Raw genomic sequence first — 19,898 nt, forward strand, 5'->3', positions numbered from 1 at the left:
TGAGAGAATTTTACCATTTCCCAGTAGGTTTAGTTTCCTTGTAAAACCCTCCTTCTGTGCAGTAACACAATCATGTTAGAGGACGTTAAACAAGCATATTTGAAGTATACAGTCAGACACAAAGTATCTCTGAATAAATGCAGCACGGGTCAGCGGAGGACCGTTGTTTATCGGCCACATAAACACCTTGTTGCACATGCATGTTAGCACACAGTGGGGTTAACTGAGGCAAATTAAGGAAGGGGGACAACTAGGGGGTAAACCTTATATTTGTGACTTCCAAACATTCATTCTCAGCTCAAGTGATGCTGGATGGTATTAATAGCTAATCCTGCCCACTTTTATTTTCTCTTAAATGATAAAAACACAGTTGAAAAGGAACAATTATGAATAAAAATAGATATCTTTAAGTACCGCATCTGAAAGCGCAAAAGCAGAGCCAGGAGGTGGTAGCTTACCCTACAGATGGGCAGGGGGGAAAAATCTGTAAATCTTGCCAGCTAACATACCACATTGTATCTTGTTTACATAATCTGTACACAAACAGAAAGCTAGAAATAACACTTGGCACTTGCGGTTGCACACTGAGTGAGTCCATGGCAAGAGGCATCCAGCTGAAGTACGAGGCTCAAATCTCTGCTTTAACTCTGCATATTCCCATTTGTGTTCAGATCAATTAAGATTTTAGAAAACTCAACAAAGAAACACAACAAATACAAGAATCATCAGGAAAATTAGTAATATAAAAAAATATAATAAAATAAATAATAAAACACAATTTTCTAACAGCTAACTAGTCTGGTTAGCAGTTTCCTGTTAGCTACCTCCGTTTTTAATGCAAAGCTGAGCTAAATATATTAGTCTTGAATGACACTTTTAACCTACAACCATTAAAGTTGTAGGTTAAGTTACTTTTTTTAAAAATCATTATTATTATTTTGTAATCATGAAAAAAGAAAGGAAGACACAAACTTTTCTTTGTTTTCTTTGTGACCATTGAGGTGTCTAAGCATAGCATTTGTATGATACACACTCAAGTTTTTACCATATAAGGTTCTCTGTCCTACAGACTGGATTGACACACGAACATGCATTCCATGCAAATGAGCATCCTATAGGCCAGGGGTGCCCAAGTTCGGTCCTCGAGATCTACCATCCTGCAACTTTTAGATGCAACCCTTCTCCAACACGCTTGAATCAGAGGTTATCTGCATGTCATTCAGCTCTGCAGAGGCCTGGTAACGAGCCAGTCATTTGATTCAGGTGTGTTGGAGAAGTGTTGCATCTAAAAGTTGCAGGATGGTAGATCTCGAGGACTGGATTTGGGCACCCCTGCCATAGGCAAACTCTATGATTGGAGGACACAGGACTGAGGAATTTTCTTTGTTTAAACCCTATATAAGACAGAATGACACATCAAGTCTTTAGGTCTTCGTTCTGGCTTTGGGACCTCCAGATTTTGCTGCAGAAATCTGTTTTGATGTCTGAACTTTTGTAATAAACTTCTTTTTATTATTCAAGTCAGCGTCCAGAGATGTTTTTGCCTGAAAGCCAAGTTTTCCACATCTCCTGATCAAGATACATCACCATCAAAGATGGAAAGATCAGAAAAAGTACAACCTTTCAGCAATAAAAAGGAAGGCCGGTGGGAAAAAAGGGTTAATTGTGCAGATTTGCATATCAGTACAGGCTTGTCTATTTCAGCTTGATGTGCACCTGTGTATGATTTGTCCAACACAGCTGCACTTGATAGCTTGAATATTTTTGTAATAGGGCTGCATTTAAATAGAAACTTAAAGCAACATTATTTTCTGACCTTAAAGCTCTGCGTTTCTGGTTGGTAATGATGGAACATGTTATTGTCCTGCAGCATCCCGAGGTTGAGAAACTGCATTCCCCTTTATGTGATCCAGCCTGAGCATCACGTTACAGCTGTGTTTTGCTTTATGGCAAAACCCACATCACACGCCAGCAACTGGATATCAACACACTGGCAGTTTTACTGGCTGGAAAGAACTCAGTACAGTTAGGATGCAAGATGGATGCTGAATTAGCCATCAATAGAGTGGCTAATGAGAAACTGGGTGAGTACAGGAAATTAATATTGTATTCTGTACAATATTTATTGTACAGGATCATATTGGTTCAACACATCGTTGGGTACGTCGCACACGGAGGAGAGAAAACTTCTGGGTCACATGACTGGGATAAAACGTCTTAGATTTATGTTCTGAACACAGAATCAGAAAACAGATAATTTGTTATCGGATTTTTCATTTTAGTTTAAGGAATGAAAATGGCAAAGCAAAGTCTAAAATCCATACGCAACAATCTTGTATGGAGATCTGGAGGTGGATGTAAATGGCTGTTTGATTCACAAAGCATTTAAACTCAGTTTTAAAAAAAATGATTGCACTGAAGCAGGAAGAATTAATATATGATTGTACTTAGAAGTGGTAAATGGCCTACAGCTTTAAACTCTGGTTCAAAAGTTAAAGTTATTACTTCAGTTGGAATAACAGAGATGACTAAACCTATAAAGAGAAAGACAGAGCTCCACTGTGCTGTTTAAAATAAATGATGTGATGAACAGCAGAGTTGTCTCCAGGCAAAAATCTTCTCTAAATGATCTTTGTCTGTCCACAGGAAAATCTTTCTTTCTTTTCATGCCTTTCACACTCGTCTCATTCTTTCCAAAGGGTAATATTCCCCGTAAAGGTCTCAGGCAACACCTCTGTGATGATGGGAAGAAGGCAAACCGGCTCACTTCACTAACATGTTGCCCTCTTTGTCTGTTGTCGTTCTCTCGCCTCCTTCTCCCACTATTTCCATCTTCCACTCAACATCTATCTTCATCTGCGTCTACATATTCGTCCTTGTTTTCTTCTCACTCCAGGCCTGCCACTTTCTCTGCCCTCCCTGATCTCTCCTTTGCTGCTGCCTCCGCTCTATTCCTGACACAGCAAAGGAAAAGAGCAAAGGCTCTCAGTGTCTTCTTGGAGGGGCGACGAAGCAGAAGTCAAAGCATGTTGGAGCTTTTGGGGCATTAGCATCAAACCTGGATGGCTCCTCATGCCTCACTATTCATTTAATAATTATCCCATAAGAGATGAGGAGCAACAGAGGAGCGAGGGAGTGAAGGGAGGAGAAAGAGGGGAAAGTCTGTGGGTTTTTTAGGTGCTCTGAAAGAGTCTTAAAAGAGTGGAAGCAGCTGCTATCTGCAGGCAAGAAGAAGAAGTGGGGGCAGAATCAGAGCAATCAGTTGGGAAGAAAAGATTTTGCCAGCTCAAGTCTATTTACAGGATTTTTCTGGTTAACAGGTCAAGAAGGGGACAATGTGTCCTCACATGAACCAAAAGCCTCCATGCCATCTTTAAAATGTATTTAAAATATAGCAACATAAACAAGCATAAGTACAAATGAACATATGTCATTTGCATCTGATTGTCCCATTCCTGCATATTATTAAATGCAGGATTCTAGCTGCTCTACAGTCCTGGACTTTGGTTGCTGGATTTCTGCTTCCATGATGCTCCAGATGTTGTGTATTGGTGAAAGGTCTGGACTGCAGGCAGGCCAGTTCAGCAGCCGGACTCTTTTGCTGGGAAGCCATGCTGCTGTGATGGATGCAGGATGTGGTTTAGCATCGTCTTGCTGAAATCTGCAAGACCTTCCCTGAAAGAGACGTTGTCTGGATGGGAGCAGATTAAAGGACATTATTCTGAAATCATCCGAAATGTTTACATCTGAGAAACTCTGCCTCTCTGGAATGCTTCTTTAATACCCAGTCACGTTTCTACATTCAGCTTTGCCAGCTCATTGGCTTTTCTTACACATGCTCTGAGGTTTCCAGTTGCCAACTTGAAGTCGTGCTGAATGTCGTCCTTCACGCAATTTGCTCAAAAGAGCACATTATTCCCAGGATTTCTACAGTTATAATGGGGGTGTTGAGAACTGAGTGTTGAGAATTACTCCTGAAAAGCTTGACAGCTTAGTATCCTTAAAGCCAAAATGTCTTTTTGTGATGTTAGAAGGAATTTAGTAATTTTCCATACCATTGCAACTTTTTCTGATTTGGGCTTGTAGGAATGAGCCTTTTTAGTTTGGCATATTCTTACTTTTATTATCTACCTAATGCATTTTCCACTGGTGTATTGCAGTAATACCATTTTTAAAAAGTGAACAAGTCAGGCACTTATAATCTCCAAATGATCTCACGTTTGCCCATTACTTTGAACAAAGGTAAGCTATAAAGCAGTGACCCCAGAGCAAGGCTTCTCAACAGAATACTACATGTGCCATAAACTGATCCTTGGAAGCAGAGTTAAACCATTGGGTTTTCATGGTCTTTGTCATTCATAGTCACCCTTACTAAATCCTTTCGAAAAGCACTTTCCCCTTATTCTCCTTGCCTAAAAACACAGAGGATCATGGGAAAGGAGACATTGTTTTTACAACTGGGGCATGTGGTCACAGCTTCTTGTTAGACTCCCTGTGACTTTTTTTTTTTTTTAGAAAGTCACATGGACCAGTGAGACACATCTTGCAGATGCTCATTACAATGACCAGTATCACCTCTTTCTTTTCCTGCTTTAACCACACGGCCATGAACCATGCTGAACTGGATTTGACACGAAGCCTGGAAAAACCTCTGAAACCCTCTGGAGGATGTGAATCAATAAAAGAATACAGTAGACATGCTTTCCTCTATCCAGATCAGGAATAAAACCAACAAGCCTCCACAACTCCTCATTATCACTCTTGTTAATCACGTCTTTTGTGTGTGTTTAATTTAAGCATCAGTGGAGTGTTGGACATGGTGTGAATGGATGCAGTCATGATGCGAATGTGTGAAGAAGCCAAGCCACAGCAAGTTTCTGTCTGCATCATCAGTGTGTTTCCTTGCACTTCAATCATGCAGCGTAGACACAGCATGGAGAGCACTTGTGTTTATTATGAAGTATTAAGTTTTAGCCACAGAACATCTAAGAGAGCGCAGGTGCTTCTGAGCATGTTGCATATTTGTTTTACTTCGTAAAAGACCCAGACTGGGGAGATCGTTTCACTTAATCCCCTTTACAAACAGCAATTAGGCTGCCTAATGAGACCTGGGTTAGATGTATTAAAACCCTCGTTTATCTTGCTTTTTCTTCCCCTACATCCATCTTTACTCCTTTTTTTTCATACAAAGTCAGACACAGATGCATGGGGTTTACGTCAGAGTCTAAGTTCATTCACTGGTGTGTTTAAGTTCCATTGCCTTTAGGCTTTCCCCTCAATTCCAGCTCCCTGTTGCACGTTCTCAATGCTTCTTAATTTAGATAGCTTTCCTCTTGTTCCAAATAAAATACCTGGCGAGGGAAGACTATTCATAAATTTTACGTCTCTAACAACAACAACATGGAAAGTGATCTGTCTTGATACTGGAGAAGAGCTACTAGTTCTCCTCCCTCTACGGGAACTCTGGTGATTGATATACATGCAGGCTCAATCCAATTTATATGTTAACAGTTTAGGAGAGAAAGTAGTTCTACTGGCTTTGCCTTTAGGCAAACCAGACTGAAAGAGAAATAGTTTTTGATTATTGATGCTCCTGCAGAAAATGCACCAAGCAAATTATTTAGTGGGGAAATCAGCTGTTCACTCTGTGTTCACCCTAATATGCCACCATACACAACGGCAGTGCTTATCCACCTTAAATTTAAAGCTATTAAAACCGATGTATGACAGTAAAACAAAGACATTCATAAGTAACACATAAAAATGGTGCTATATTGCTGTATTATAGTGCAACTTTTCATTTGCAGAATGAGGCTAAAGCGCAACACACCTGCATTAATCTGTGAATAACTAACTTTGAACCGAGTGAACTTGTGTGTCCAAACCAAGAGTCTACACAAATAGAAATGTTTTCACTACCCTGTGTTTGTTTGAAGGACAGAGCCAAACCAGTAGTGAGAGAGGAAATTGGCTCTCAAATATGTGGTCAGCAGGACACTCTAAAAGGAAAGCATACAGAGATTTTTATGATTGTGACAACATTTGACTTGACATTTTAAGAATTTCTGACCATGCAAGGTGCAACACTGCAGTCAATGATGCACTTTAATTAGATACATGCCAATGCTGAAAATGCCTCCGTTTGATAGCTTTTATTTTTTAATTACATGAATCTCTCCCCCCCTCTCTTTCTTTTGTTTTTTTTTTCTTGCTAATTTATTATTTTAATATATCACATCCTTATCTAACTGCTGGATGAGAACTGCCGCTGCATGGTAGTTTATTTTGTAAAAAGCACAATAAAGGAGGACACAAAATGAGATTTAGATGGTGGGGTTTTAGTTTGAAGGGGGACTAAAGGTAAACCATCTTTGTAACTGTACAGCTGTGAAAGGTTTTGCATGGAGTGAAGCTGTGGAACAGACTGAGTGAATAGTTACAGTACTGTCCACAATGCAATCTAAAAAGTGGTATAAAAAATATCTTTTTAGCAAAATAGGCCAATAGGGTAAATAGAAATATATTGTTAACTGTAATTAGGATATGGGATCTATATAAATACTGCATAATAATAAATAAATATTTTAAGGATTATCATTGGTAATTATTGTTTATTATGAGTGGAAACGGAGGAGGAATAAATAAGCTTGTACTCCTCCCATTCTGTTTTCAGCATGTTAAATAGGGCTATATTTGGCTTACTTTTGGCTTTGCTTTTTCGGTACTTTAATTTTTTGTGTTTAAACTAAAGCCTTTATTCATTCATAACATCTAACTGTTTACTTGCAAACGCTATAAAGAAACTGACAACATATTATCTGTGTAGATTCCAGGTCATCCTTATCCCAGGCATATAGGGCTCAGAGTTGCCTCCGTTGTGCTTGGCCGTATCTTAGCAACGAAAAGGGGCGTGGACAGAGCTTGTGGATTTGTTTCCATGGATACTTTTAGGAGCAACCATTAGTGAACGTTTTGAGAAGCAAGTTAAGACGGTAAAGTAAGCTTATGGAAATTTTTCGATTTACATAAACAAACCAACCTTAATTTTCTGTGGTTTAACGTATTGTTACGTTGGTTTACTTTTAGTTAAAACTTTAATTAGCTTCATTAAGGAGACGAAGTTTTATACCTGTGTGAAACAGAAGCTAGCACAAACCGTTTCTACTTCTTTCCGGTGTCTCCCCGAAGTCGAGCCGACACTAAAACAGGCGTTTCACCAACAATATATATATGTACCTATAGTTACGCTGATTAGAGTTATGATAACACTTTATGATAATAGTAAAAATCATATGCTTGTGTAATCTGAAGTTAATTCATGACTTGTGATTTTTAAATCCCCGAATTCACAAAGTTATATCCTAAATTTCCGTTCCTTACAATGATTTTAAAAAGTAAATTATTGTTTAAAAGTATTATATTATATCACAATATTACACTCACTGTCCACTTTATCAAGACCACCTTCAAGTACCAGAGTTAGGGTTAGAACTGCCTTAATTCCTGGTGTCGTAGATTTTGCTCCATGTTGACATGACAGCATCACACAGTTGCTGCAGATTTGTCGGCTGCATCCATGATGAGAATCTCCCGTTCCACCACATCCCAAAGCTGCTCTACTGGACTGAGATCTGGTGACTGTGGAGTCGAGTGAACTCATTGTCATGTTCTAGAAAGCAGGTGGAGATGATCTGAGCTTTGTGACATGGTGCATTATCCTGCTGGAAGTAGCATCAGAAGATGCTCCACTGTGGTCATAAAGGGATGGACATGGTCAGCAACAATACTCAGGTAGGCTGTGGTGGTTAACTGTTGATCCAAGGCAGGATGGATCCATGTTTTCATGATGTTTCCACCAAATTCTGAGCCTAGCATCTGAATGTGGAGCTGAAATGGAGACTCATCAGACCAGCAAGTTTCCTGTTCTTAGCTGGCAGGAGGCACCAGGTGTGGTCTGCTGCTGTAGCCCATCTGCTTCAAGGCTGGACGTGTTGTGTGTGTGAGATGCTGTTCTGCAGACCTTGTTTAGAACCAGTGCTTATTGGACTTCCTGTTGTCTTTCTATCATCTCCAACCAGTCTGTCCATTCTCCTCTGTCCTCTGACATCAACAAAACATTCTGGTCCAGACAAATGCTGCTCACTGGATATTTTCTCTTCTTCAGACCATTCTCTAGAAAACCCTAGAGATGGTTGTGTGTGAAATACTCAAAGTAACTTAAATCCCCTTTCTTCTTCATTCTAATGCTCAGTTTGACCTTCAGCAAATTGTCTTCACGATGTCTGCATAACTAAATGCATTATGTTGCTGCCACGTGATTGGCTGGTTAGATATCTGTGTCAAGCAGTTTAACAAGTGGAGCTGATAAAGTGGACAGTGAATGTCTTAACTGTTCAGAAATACGGAGCCCTTTAATGATCTTATTAAAGCCTTGGTTTTTTCAATTCACTTTCCCGTGGATCTTCCTATGTCAGTGGGTCATGGGGATATAAACTTTTTAAAATTGGTTTCAAATTGTATCTAAAAAACATTGCACATATTTTTATTGTTGTGACAACCATGAACTAATGATCAACTCTTACAGAGAAGCTCATCAAAGCCATGGGAATAAATGTACTTTTCTGTGGAAACCAGCTAATTATGTTGATTAAAAATGTATTCTTTGATCTGTAAAATGTCAGAAAACTTGGAAAGTTAAAATCTTAACAGTACATGTGTTGTTTGACTTAACTGTCAAAACCAAAAGATAACCACAGATGAAAAGCTGCAGCTGGGACTCAATGTTCACATTTTGTGTTGTTGAATTGAAGCCACACTGTTTAACATAGATGTGTTTTGAAGTTTTAGAATATTCTACATTGTGCTATGGGGGTATCACTGACCAAGGCAGCCCAGTGGACCAGTAATGGCAAACTGGAGTCCACGCCAATGAACGAGTCCTTGTTGAAGAATATCCAGCGGTTTGTGGAGCAGTTCAGTTTTGACCACCCACAGGAGGCAGAGCATGTGTTTGAGGAGCCACTTCAGTGGAGCACCACATTAGTGGCGTCTGATTTCAAACCTGGCTATGATATCAGGTTGGTTTAATCATGAGGCACACATCTGGCTGGTCACTGCTGTCATTATTATGTGTCTGTGCAAGATATCCTGTCACCAAAGTCCCCAGATGTGTTTTACCTTGGTTATATTCACAGAAGCAGGCTATAATTTTTCTGTTTTTCAGCTTCAGTAACTCTGAGAACATTGCGTTTTATTTCATCAGAAATGTTAGTGTACTCTGAGTGTGTGGTTTTCCATGTATCTCATAGCTGCAACACAGTACAAAAAAAATATAACAGGCTCTCATCTCCTTAATTGTTTTGACATTTTTAATCTGATATAAAACAAATAAGTGTTCATATGTTTTTTCCTTCCCATCAGTGACTCAACTGTTCAGTCTCATGAAAAAGACAATGAAGGGCAGCCACTGTTGCAGCTCTCCCCTCCTTTTGTTTATGTGCGCAGCTTCAGCCAGCTCTCGAAACTACTTCATCTGGCAGAGGAGAGGAAGCTGGAAGAGGTCCGAGCATGTCTAGAAGGTAAAAATGAGATTTGCATTTTTTCTCATTTAAAACAGTACAGCCACCATAACATACTGATGGTTATGGTCATTGTTACAAGCATCCAATATTACTTCCATTTACAATTCTATACAAAACTGTCTGGTTAAAAAAACCAAACTCTGCTTTTAAATGTGAATCACTAAAATAAACCTATATTTTCAGAAAATACAGACCCCATGGTAAAGATTCTTGGTTTAAACTTTGCCACTAATGTGGATGTAGAAGGCGCCCTACCTGAAGTTCTATGTCTAAAAGATGAAGGAAAAGAAGAAGACTCAGCCATGGACTCAAACATTAAAATCAAGCTGTTTATGTTGCTCCAAAACAAAGACAAACAGGTGCTCAGCCAGCTCCTTGAAGAAATATCAGAGTGAGTGCTCACTAATATTGGTGCCTATCTATCCTCATGTCCCCCTTCAGACAGATCTGATGTGACATGTTGTTGTGTCTGATTTAAAAAGTTTTTTTGGGTCATTTTTCTGTATAGAAAAGTCAGGCTGGATGCCACTGCCGTGAAGAATGAAGTGGAGTTGTTGAAACAGTTCTGCAAAGAAGGGGAAAAGAGGGTGTTGAAGTCACTTCGATACACATCAGGTTTGAATTATCTCCACATTTCATTGGGTTGCAGGGAAAGCAGTTGCTATTAACACTAATGCTGGATAGTCCAAAGCATAAAAACTCACCGCTTTGCCGCCACAACAGTCATGGAACTCATTATATCTGTCAGATTTCAGTTTACGGAGTCATTAGTCTGCACATGCACACTTCTCTGCAGTGTATTTATCATGTCCTAACAAAGCATGCAGTGGCATGCATAAGCTTTGTGATGAATGTAGTCTATGTCCTCCTTTTCTTCAGGTGAATTGATACCTTCTTAAAAAATTCTCTCCAAACTAACTTTAAAATATGATGGTGTCACTGTGTAGCTCAGTTTCTCTGTGGATGATTTATATTACAACTGAAAGTGTGGTCTAACCCTGGACTCACGTCTCATTGGAGATCTATTTTATCCAGCGTAGCTCACCAGACATTTTTTTTTGTTTTTCTTCACCAGTTTCCTTTGACTTAATTTTTTTTCTGAACTTTATAAAGTTTGATGCTAAATTATTTGGGGTTTCAAATTTCTCCTGATGTCTGTGTTTCTTCTTCTGTTTAGATTTTGAATTTTCAAACGGCTGTCGCGCTCCGCCGTGGAGACAGGCCCACGGTGAGATTTGTTACGTTGTGATTGAGCCATGTGACACTGAGACCCTCTATATCACCTGCAGCACCGCTGGAGTTTTTCTTAACGGGGTAAGAGCAGGAAGAAAAAGCACCATAGACTGCATACGATGGGGGATAAGTTCATGTGATATTAGAGACATTTTTAAGACAATAAGTTCTTATGGGTGAGCCTGAATGTGTTACTTTCAGGGTCACACATATTTTTTTTAGTTTTTAACCCATTTTCTATTCATTATGGGGTGGCATGGCTCAGTGGGTTGAGTGGTTGTCCTGCAGCCCAAGGGTTGCCGGTATGATCCCAATCTGGAGAGCTCATGTTGAGGTGTCCCTTAGCAAGACACGAACCTTAATTGGTCGTGGTTGAGCGCCTTGCATGGCAGCTTCTGCCATCAGTGTGTGAATGTGTGTGAATGAGTAATGGATACACAATGTGCCTTTGGGTGCCTTGATAAGCGCTGTATTAATATAGCACAAAAACAACAAGGTTAACTAAAGTACTATACAAGTTTCCATAAAAACAATAAAATGGAACATAAAAAATAGTAAGTTTAATTAAAGCCACAAGCGGCATCCATCGGGTCCGAGCCTCGTAGGCCCCGCCACCCGTCTCATACACCTTTTGCTAGCATGTTAGCTAACGTGCTAACATCCCATGTAACATGGTTAAATGTCCAGCTGAGAATCTGAAATGTTGATATACCTAGTTAGCATTTTTTGCTAGCATGCTAATATGCTAGCTAACATGCTATGTTGCCATGGCAACAGGTGTTGTAATGTGTTAAGGACCCAACAAGTATGAATACTGTCAACTTTGGTACTGTTCCCATGTGTTCCTATGCAGATTAGAGCAAACCGTGTTTCATGGTGAGAAGGCTTTTTTCCGTCGGTTGCCACGGTAACATGCTTTGTCCTATTACAAAGATTTGAATAGCATTTGGTCCCCAACTTTTCAGGAAGCTTCCCACCAAGTTTGGAGTCATCCGCACGAATCCCCTTAGACTAGTTCGTTCAAATACGATGCGTATAAAGTGAAAAAAATGGGAAAAAAATGGCTGTAAACTCCAAGATGGCGGGCACCCCGTTGCCCTGGCAACGTTTGTTCAATTGACTTTTATGCTCGACTCGGGGTGTTGCACGTGTGTGCCGAATTTCGTCTTCATACGTCGAAGTAGACGTTCGGGACCCCATTCATTTTGGGATTTTTTTTTGTGTCTAGTTGGTGCTGTTGAGCCACTTTTGCATTAAAGAGTATGCGGACCTTAGAATATCGAAATGTTCGCCAGGCTTGATGTGCGTGCCAAATTTCACAACTTTTCATGGGTGTTTAGGGGGTCATATTTGCCCTCAAAGTTCTTAGAAAAACAAACATTTCAACAACAATAGGGTCCTTCCATACTTCGTATGGCTCGGACCCTAATAAACAAAGAAACACCGCGAAAAAAAAAGTGGTTAAAGGGGTAAAAAAAAGTGACTTTTTCATACGGGATTTGAAGAATTGTAAACATTTTGATGTATCAGTATTGAGTGTTTTCTCTCAGCTGCATTAACATCTGTCTGGATGATCTCAGTAGTAGGGTTGTGGCAGTGGAGCAGCTAAAACCTGAACGACAGCCATCATTTTGGAGGCCAAACGCTGCTGTAGTCCAGTCTAAAGGAGATTATTCCAAAAGTTTAAAAAACGTTGATGTGCAAACTTCAGGAAGTTTTGAAAATTACAACCACCACAGCATCACCTTTTTAATGTTGGTTCAGTCAATATTTAATTACCCCAGGTCAGTTTTTACAAAATCACCAATTTTGTATTTTATTGAACAGAGGAAGTTGGTGCAAATGTTTTTTTTTTACTTCTATCTTAAGGAATTCAACAGTTTTACAGACGCTTCTCCAGAAAAAAAACAAACAAAAGAAACACCATCAACTCCATCTGATGAAGTTGATGGTGGTGACGCAGAACTGATGGTGGTGACAAACTTATAAGTAAGAAGAAAATACTCCATTCAAAATGATAACTAATTTAAGATAAATATTGAAATGTTGAATGACATGCAAAAAATATGTGTAAAAAAACATGTAAACAACAGGAAATAAAGACAAGATTCCAACACACAAGTTTGAAACTGTCTTCAAGGTCACTGGTTGCCACAGCATTGAATGATTTCAGGACGTCAAGCATCAGCATGGCATTCTCATGGTACTGAAACTGACAGGTCTTTCAGTCTGAGGCTCTTGGACATGTGATGTGGAGTGGATGCATTGCACAGAACAATGCGTAACTAATTTTGGGTTTTGTTGGAGAAATACACTATGAAGGTTTTGCTTTGTGTTAGTCAGAAAATCAAGCTTAATGTACGTAAAGTACATTAAGATGAGTAAATAGCACACTGAAGTGGCATTTGTCAACACCATTATTAAGACAGTCAACACCGTCATTTAAAAATCTTGATGTTGTTGACATCTTAGTTTAACATCTTAATCTTGTTGACCTATTTGTCTGAGAGAAGCTTCTTGGTGGGTCTTGAAGATTTTACGGCTTCATCGGCCCCCTTTACTTGTGACATGCCACAGGGCTCAGCTCTTGGGCCTCTTCGTTTTACTCTGTATTTGCTTCCCTAAGGCATCATATTGTTTAAATGTATCATTTAATTTAATTTTTATGCAGATGACTGGCAGATATATGCTTCCTTAAAAAAAGACTAAGGAGGATGTTCTGCTGTGCCTTAGGGACTTTGGGGAGTGGCTGGACTTCCTGAGTTCAGCTACTCCTCCAACTTCCTGAGTTTTATTGAAAAGAAGACTGAGGTCATTTTGTTCAAACCCAGCAGTTTCTTGCTCTCCCTGCATGTCTGGACAAGATCTTTGTCACCCTTTGTTAGGCCCATCGTTACAAGTCTGGCTGTAAACGTTGATCCTGAGTTGAAATTGGACAAACAGATTAACAATTTGGTTAGAAAAAGCAATTTGCTAGAAAACAATTTTGAGAGGCACATTCACACTTTTATAACAACAAGATTGGACTATTGTGATGCTTTGTATGTAGGGGTTAGCCAGCTTGTTGTTCGCTTGTTGACAGGCACCTGTAAGTCAGAGCACATCTCACCTGTTCTGGCTTCACTTCATTGGCTTCCTGTTGGTTTAGAGTCCATTTTAAAGTTTATCTTTTAACGCATAAATCCTTGAATGGTCTAGCACCACCATATTTATCTGACCCACTACTCTCCATCACGACTTTTAAAGTCAGCTGACCAGCAGCTCCTGGTCGTTCCTAAAACGAGGCTGAAACTTAGAGGGGATCGGGTTTTCGCTTTGGCAGCACCAAAGCTGTGGAACCAGCTGCCTTCAAACATAAAACAGGCCTCCTCACTGGCTGTCGTCTTACAACCCACTTATTTTCTTTAGCTTTTACCACCAGTTGAGGTGATGCTTTTATGTTTTTTAAGGTTCTATTTCACCACTTTCGTCAACAGGGTTATGTTTAAAGTGCTCTACCGTATAAATAGATTGAATTGGATTGCCACACTGCAACATTATTCTGAGTTCCCAGATCATTTAAAAGTATAATTAAAATGGTAAAAATGCCTCTCCAAACTTTTTAAGGTTTTAAATGTTTTCATATTTTCTAAATCAAATGAAGATGATCAGTGAAGACACCAACATTATTTCAGTTGTATTTTTATCTGTTAAATAAAGGTTTAAACTGAAAAATAAAAGACAGAAAACTTCCAAACTTTACTGGAAATGGTGTCTGTGATTTTAAGAAGGTGACAGTGACATAAAAGACTTCTGTCTTTTATGTATATTTAGTAAACCTTGTTGCATGCAACAGAGAGGTATCTGTCAAATGTCTGGAATGTGTCTAAATGTAGTTTCTGGGGATTTTGCATGCAGCAGCAGTTTTTACCTTCACTGCCTTGCTTGCTTTCCTGTCTCTGTTTCTTCACCTGGAAGCTGTTGGAGCAAGGTAAAATAGTGGCTCAAACTGAGTCAGGTGACACTGATGCAAATGAAACCTCAAAGAGCAGCAGTTTCTTGCACCTAATTTTAGTGGTTTACATGGTTTTACACTTCCTCTGAGGCTGCCTGGAGATACTCTAAAGTTCCTTCTGACATGTGGGCCACATTATGATTGTGGTAGTTTAAATTAATGAAGCTGTTTTTCACTTTGTTGTTAAAGGGGATGACACATGAAGGGGAAGAGAGCAGCTACGAGAGAGTTAGTGATGTTTATGAAGATCTGGTGACACTTCTGAAGAGCAGATCTCCACGTTTTGCAGAGAACATAAACAAGCAGGTACGATGGAATACAAGCAGGTATGGACATACCTTTTTTTTGGTCCCAGATTTTATCTGTCCAAAGCAAACATGAGGTTGTTCAAATGCATCATGGCCTCCTGAACGAGGAGCAAAGCTGTGATCTGATGCCTACTGTGTAACTCAATTTCGTAATTAGACTTAGGATTGTGTAATCATTGTCTGCGTTGTTGCACGCTAGTGAGCCAGTGTCTGGTTGTCACTGTGTTAAAAAAAGTCTGAATCAACTTCTTCCATGTTTCAACATCAAAACAGCAAAGCACCATTGTGGCAGCCATTGCCCACCCCCTTTTACAGACAGACACAGAAAAACAAGTATACACACACACACACACACACACACACACACACACACAGAGTCATTTTCAGACATCTAAATATGTGTGATTTATTTAGTAGTGCTATTTCCTGCTTTAGTAATTTGACGACATAACAAATCGTCTTAATAATGGACTCCATCTGCTCCCAAAAATCTGTTAATCATTTAGAAATATGATCTTTTTTTTTCTCACTGATGCTTGTTGGAAAATGTTGCATCATCACAAGCTCATCAGATCTTTGACATGTACTTAGTGCTCTCCACCTGCTTTGTGTGAGTTTCTGCTCCATTTCTGTTCAGAAAAACAACTCTTTTCAAAGTATTTTTGGTAATACTGCAACTCTCAGCCAAATAATGTGCAAATATGATTACAGGATGATTTCAGTTTGGTTGATAATCAACCAACATGCAAATCATTCTGTCAAAATATGGATGAAAAATGGATCAGTATGAGTCAAACTGGGAAACTTAAATTACTCATATCATTAAGGATAAACATTTGTTTTTGTCTAAGAACTAAAATATGGCAAAGACTTGATGTTTCCTGAGTCGTTTAATTTATTATGTGTAAAATGGTTTTCATGAACAGTGACTACAATTGTCTTAGCAGGGTTTCATCTACATGGGATTTTCTTTGTAGTTTGGATTCTCTTGCTCTCTCCTAATTCCCCAACACACTCTGCCATATAGCTCAGTGGTTCTGAACCTACAGTATGTTTGTTGAGGACCCCCTTCATGCAAATACTAAAAGCCCATGGACCCCCTGCACTACCCTGTGCTGACTTCTGTCCTTCGATGAAGCCAAAGTTAAATTAACAACATATAGCCTTACCCCTTTTTTTTCAATAGGGAGAAATAATCTGCTCTGGTTTGTTTTTTTTGTTGTTTTTTTTTAATTAAAACAAGGTTACCAGGATAGACATGATACACCTCACTAATCTCCAGTACATGGATGAGAATTGATTGGATGCACACGCTGTAGCTTTAGAAGTGGGCTGTTCAGCAGATTTTGATGAAATCCCATTTATTCACTTTGGGATCTAGTTTAAAATGTTAGTTTTCAGCCTCCCAAGATGCAATTAAAATAACTTGAGCAGACACACTTAAACTTATAAATTCAATCAACTGTGTGGACATGATCTTACTTTTTAATCACAATGGCTCTTTGGGGACCCCTTATTTTGCATTTTCTTGTATCACAAAAGAAGCATTAAAAGACAGAGGGAGTTGTTTTGTTCTTGGTTCAGAAGAAAAATAGCACTGGATCTGTCATTTGTGGTGGTTTCACAAGGACGATGTTCAACAAAGCACGGTTATCTGTGCTGTAAAACCATTGCTGCAAAAGGAGGCTGCACCCCAAATTTAATTTCACCACCTGAAATTACATCCTCTACAACACAAAGAATGTCTCAAACATTGCAAGGCCACATCTCCAAAGAAAACAAACCAGCCACAAAGCAAATTACTCCGGCATCTGTACGACAAAAGAAGTCCAAAATAGAAAGAGATAACAGCTGCTGTAACTAAATCCATACAGGCAGAGGTCATGTATTTGGCGGCATCTGTGTGTCTGTTAGCAACATAACTCAAAGTTATGGACCGACTTTGATGAAATTTTCAGGAAATCCCAGAACGGAAAAAAGGAAAAAGTGAGTTGATTTTGGGGTGATCCGGTGTGACACCTGCACCAGGCACTGCCAGGGACACACCCACTCCTGCCACGCATCAGTCTCCAGATTACTAATCAGTCACACCTGCAATCAATCTGATCACTGAGCTTTACATACTCCAGCTCCACATCCACTGCTCATCGGACCTCATTGCTTCCCCTTCCCAGTCCCGACTCACCTGATTGACCTCTGAACTCCAGCGTTGGCTCCCCGGCTACTGTGTCTCGTAAGCTTCTGATCCAAGATCCTTGTCAGTAATAAATCCTTTCCAAACTCCGATCTGTCTTTGCTAGGTCCTCCTAACAGAAGGTCTGACCACAACCTAGAACCACTGATGGAACCTCCCCCCAACCACTTTGCTGGCGATCCAATTGGAAATGATTCCCAACAGATACCCCACCAATCTGTCAAAAATTTCCTATATCATCTCGCTGCTTTCAGGACCAGCTCTCCATAGGGGAGAAGCGCTCTGGCAGCAGAATGGCGCTGTGACGCAATCTTTTGCCCAGTTCACAAAACACTTTCAGGAAGTGTTTGGAATTTCCTCCGGAGATGCCAGGAGAAGTTGTTTCGTCTTCGGCACGGACACACCCCCATCTCTAAACACGTCCTGAAATTCCGCACTTTGGCTGCAGCGAGTGGATGGAAAGAAGCAGCCCTTCTCACTCATTTCCGGATGAGTTCAGAGTCATCTCTCCGCCGCCAACTCTCAGCCCAAGATGACAGCCTGGGTCTAGAGAAATTTATCCAGCTCTCTATTCGGGTTGCCCACAGGAGAGAAAGTCCTTCAGGATATGACACCTGCAGCTGCTGCACCATCCACAGACCACCCAGAGCCCATGCAGCCGGATGCTGTACGCCTTACCCCCACTGAGCGGTGCCAGCGCGTCGTTAATGGACTTTGCCTGTATTGCGGCAAGGCAAGGCATCTCATAGAGGCGTGCCCTGTGCGTCCTCCACGTCCTAGGGTGAGTCTGGCAACAGTTGTATCTGTTCCTTGAAATCCCCTTACTACACCAGTTGCTTTGTCACTACCTGTGGGTTCTCTGACAGCCACGGCTCTCCTCAACTCTAGCTTCGTGGGGAACTGCATCTCCGGCTCCCTAAGACGTCGCCTTCAACTTCGATGCCACCGCTGCCCAACACCCCTCAGTATCCAGTCCATCACAGGCAAGAACCTATCTCAGCGCACCAACCAGCTCCAAACCCCGCCATTTTCTTTTAGTGTAGGATGGTTCACTTTAAGAATAGATCTCCCTATTGGTGTTGGAGCATTTTACAGCTGATATCATTCTGGTACGACTCTGGCTACAACAACATGCTCCAATTTTCTCCTGGAAAACTGTGGAAATACTGCACTGGGTTTCCACCTGTTATCCTACCTGTTTTCCTTAACTACCACAACTTAAGCCAGTAGCCAAGATCATCCTGGGGTCCACCGTTTTAGAAAGCCCGGACATCAGTCCCGTCTAACATTCCTCCTGATTACCAGCAATTCCAGGACGTTTTCTGTCCCCATAGAGCAGCACAACTACCACCACATCGTCCCAGGGCATTCTCTATTGAGCTTATACCCAGAGGCAAACTTCCTGCTGGTCGAATATATCCTCTCTCCATCCCGGAAACCGAAGCCATGGAAAAATATGTAGCAGAGGCGCAGGCTCAGGGTTGGGGCCTGAGGGAGTAAAGATGGATCAGACAATCCTGGACTGGCCTAAACCCAACACAGTTAAAACCCCTCAACATTCCCTTGGATTCGCAAACTTTTACAGATGATTTATCTGTAACTACAGTACATTGGCAGCTCCTCTTAGTTCCATGCTCAGGAATAATCCCCGAAATCTTACCTGGACTCTAGAGCCTGACACTGCCTTCAAACATCTTCAGCAAGCATTTATCTCTGCACCCGGATCACAACATCCTGATCCAGAGCTTCTGGACACTGTGGAAGGGCCCGTTTATGCCCCCCAGGGCATCCTGGACTCTAGATGGTGTCGGGGTCGTCTGGAGCATCTGGTCGACTGGGAAGGCTACGGACCCGAGGAGCAGTCTTGGGTTCCCCGATCTGATATTCTGGACCCCTTTCTTCTTAGAGACTTCCACCTACAGAATCCCAGTCGACCACGACCCCATTCCCGTGGTCGGCCCCGACTTCGGTTCCGTCGTCTCCCCGCAGTGGCTCCTGGAGGGGGGGGGGGGGGCACTGTGACACCCACACCAGGCACTGCCAGGGACACACCCACTCCTGCCACACATCACCGCAGTCAGTCTCCAGATTACTAATCACACCTGCAATCAATCTGATCCCTGGGCCTTAAATACTCCAGCTCCGCATCCACTCCTCGTCGGACCTCGTTGCAACACAGTTGGACTTCCCTGCTTCCCCTTCCCAATTCCGACTCACCTGATTGACCTCCGAACTCCAGTTTTGGCTCCCCGGCTACCGTGTCTCGAAAGCTTCTGATCCAAGATCCTTGCCAGTAATAAATCCTTTCCAAACTCTGATCTGTCTTTGTAAGGTCCTCCTAACATCCAGATCATCGCCTGGATCCAGAAACTTTTTAAAATGATTCTTTACCATAGGGAGATAAGGATAATTTTGCAATTAGAGCTTATAATTAACATAAAGCAAGGCCCTCAATCATTGACTAAAAAAATTGCAATGGCTTGTTGTTCGTGATCTTTAGAAGATGAACCATATTGACTGTCTCGGTCCTCTGACCTCTGAGGAGCACACCATTAAGTTTTGGCTTATCCAGTGACTCCATTTTCACA

The 19,898-nt window shown here is 40.9% G+C and overlaps 1 protein-coding gene across 6 annotated transcripts in view; it reads left to right on the forward strand.

Annotated features, from left to right (window-relative positions):
• Positions 1-6,923: 6,923 nt before the first annotated feature.
• The window catches only part of odad2 (outer dynein arm docking complex subunit 2), a 68,090-nt gene continuing 55,115 nt past the window's right edge, over positions 6,924-19,898 (forward strand). For all 6 annotated transcript variants that reach the window (XM_041969082.1, XM_041969084.1, XM_041969085.1 and 3 more), the window contains exons 1-7: positions 6,924-6,979; positions 8,842-9,077; positions 9,421-9,578; positions 9,765-9,972; positions 10,090-10,196; positions 10,759-10,895; positions 14,998-15,114. In XM_041969082.1, coding sequence (XP_041825016.1) covers positions 8,866-9,077; positions 9,421-9,578; positions 9,765-9,972; positions 10,090-10,196; positions 10,759-10,895; positions 14,998-15,114 — 939 coding nt within the window. In that variant the 5' untranslated portion in view covers positions 6,924-6,979; positions 8,842-8,865. The remainder of the gene's footprint in view (positions 6,980-8,841; positions 9,078-9,420; positions 9,579-9,764; positions 9,973-10,089; positions 10,197-10,758; positions 10,896-14,997; positions 15,115-19,898) is intronic.

The sequence above is a fragment of the Melanotaenia boesemani genome, chromosome 18, assembly GCF_017639745.1.
Source record: "Melanotaenia boesemani isolate fMelBoe1 chromosome 18, fMelBoe1.pri, whole genome shotgun sequence".
Classification (NCBI taxonomy): Eukaryota; Metazoa; Chordata; class Actinopteri; order Atheriniformes; family Melanotaeniidae; genus Melanotaenia; species Melanotaenia boesemani.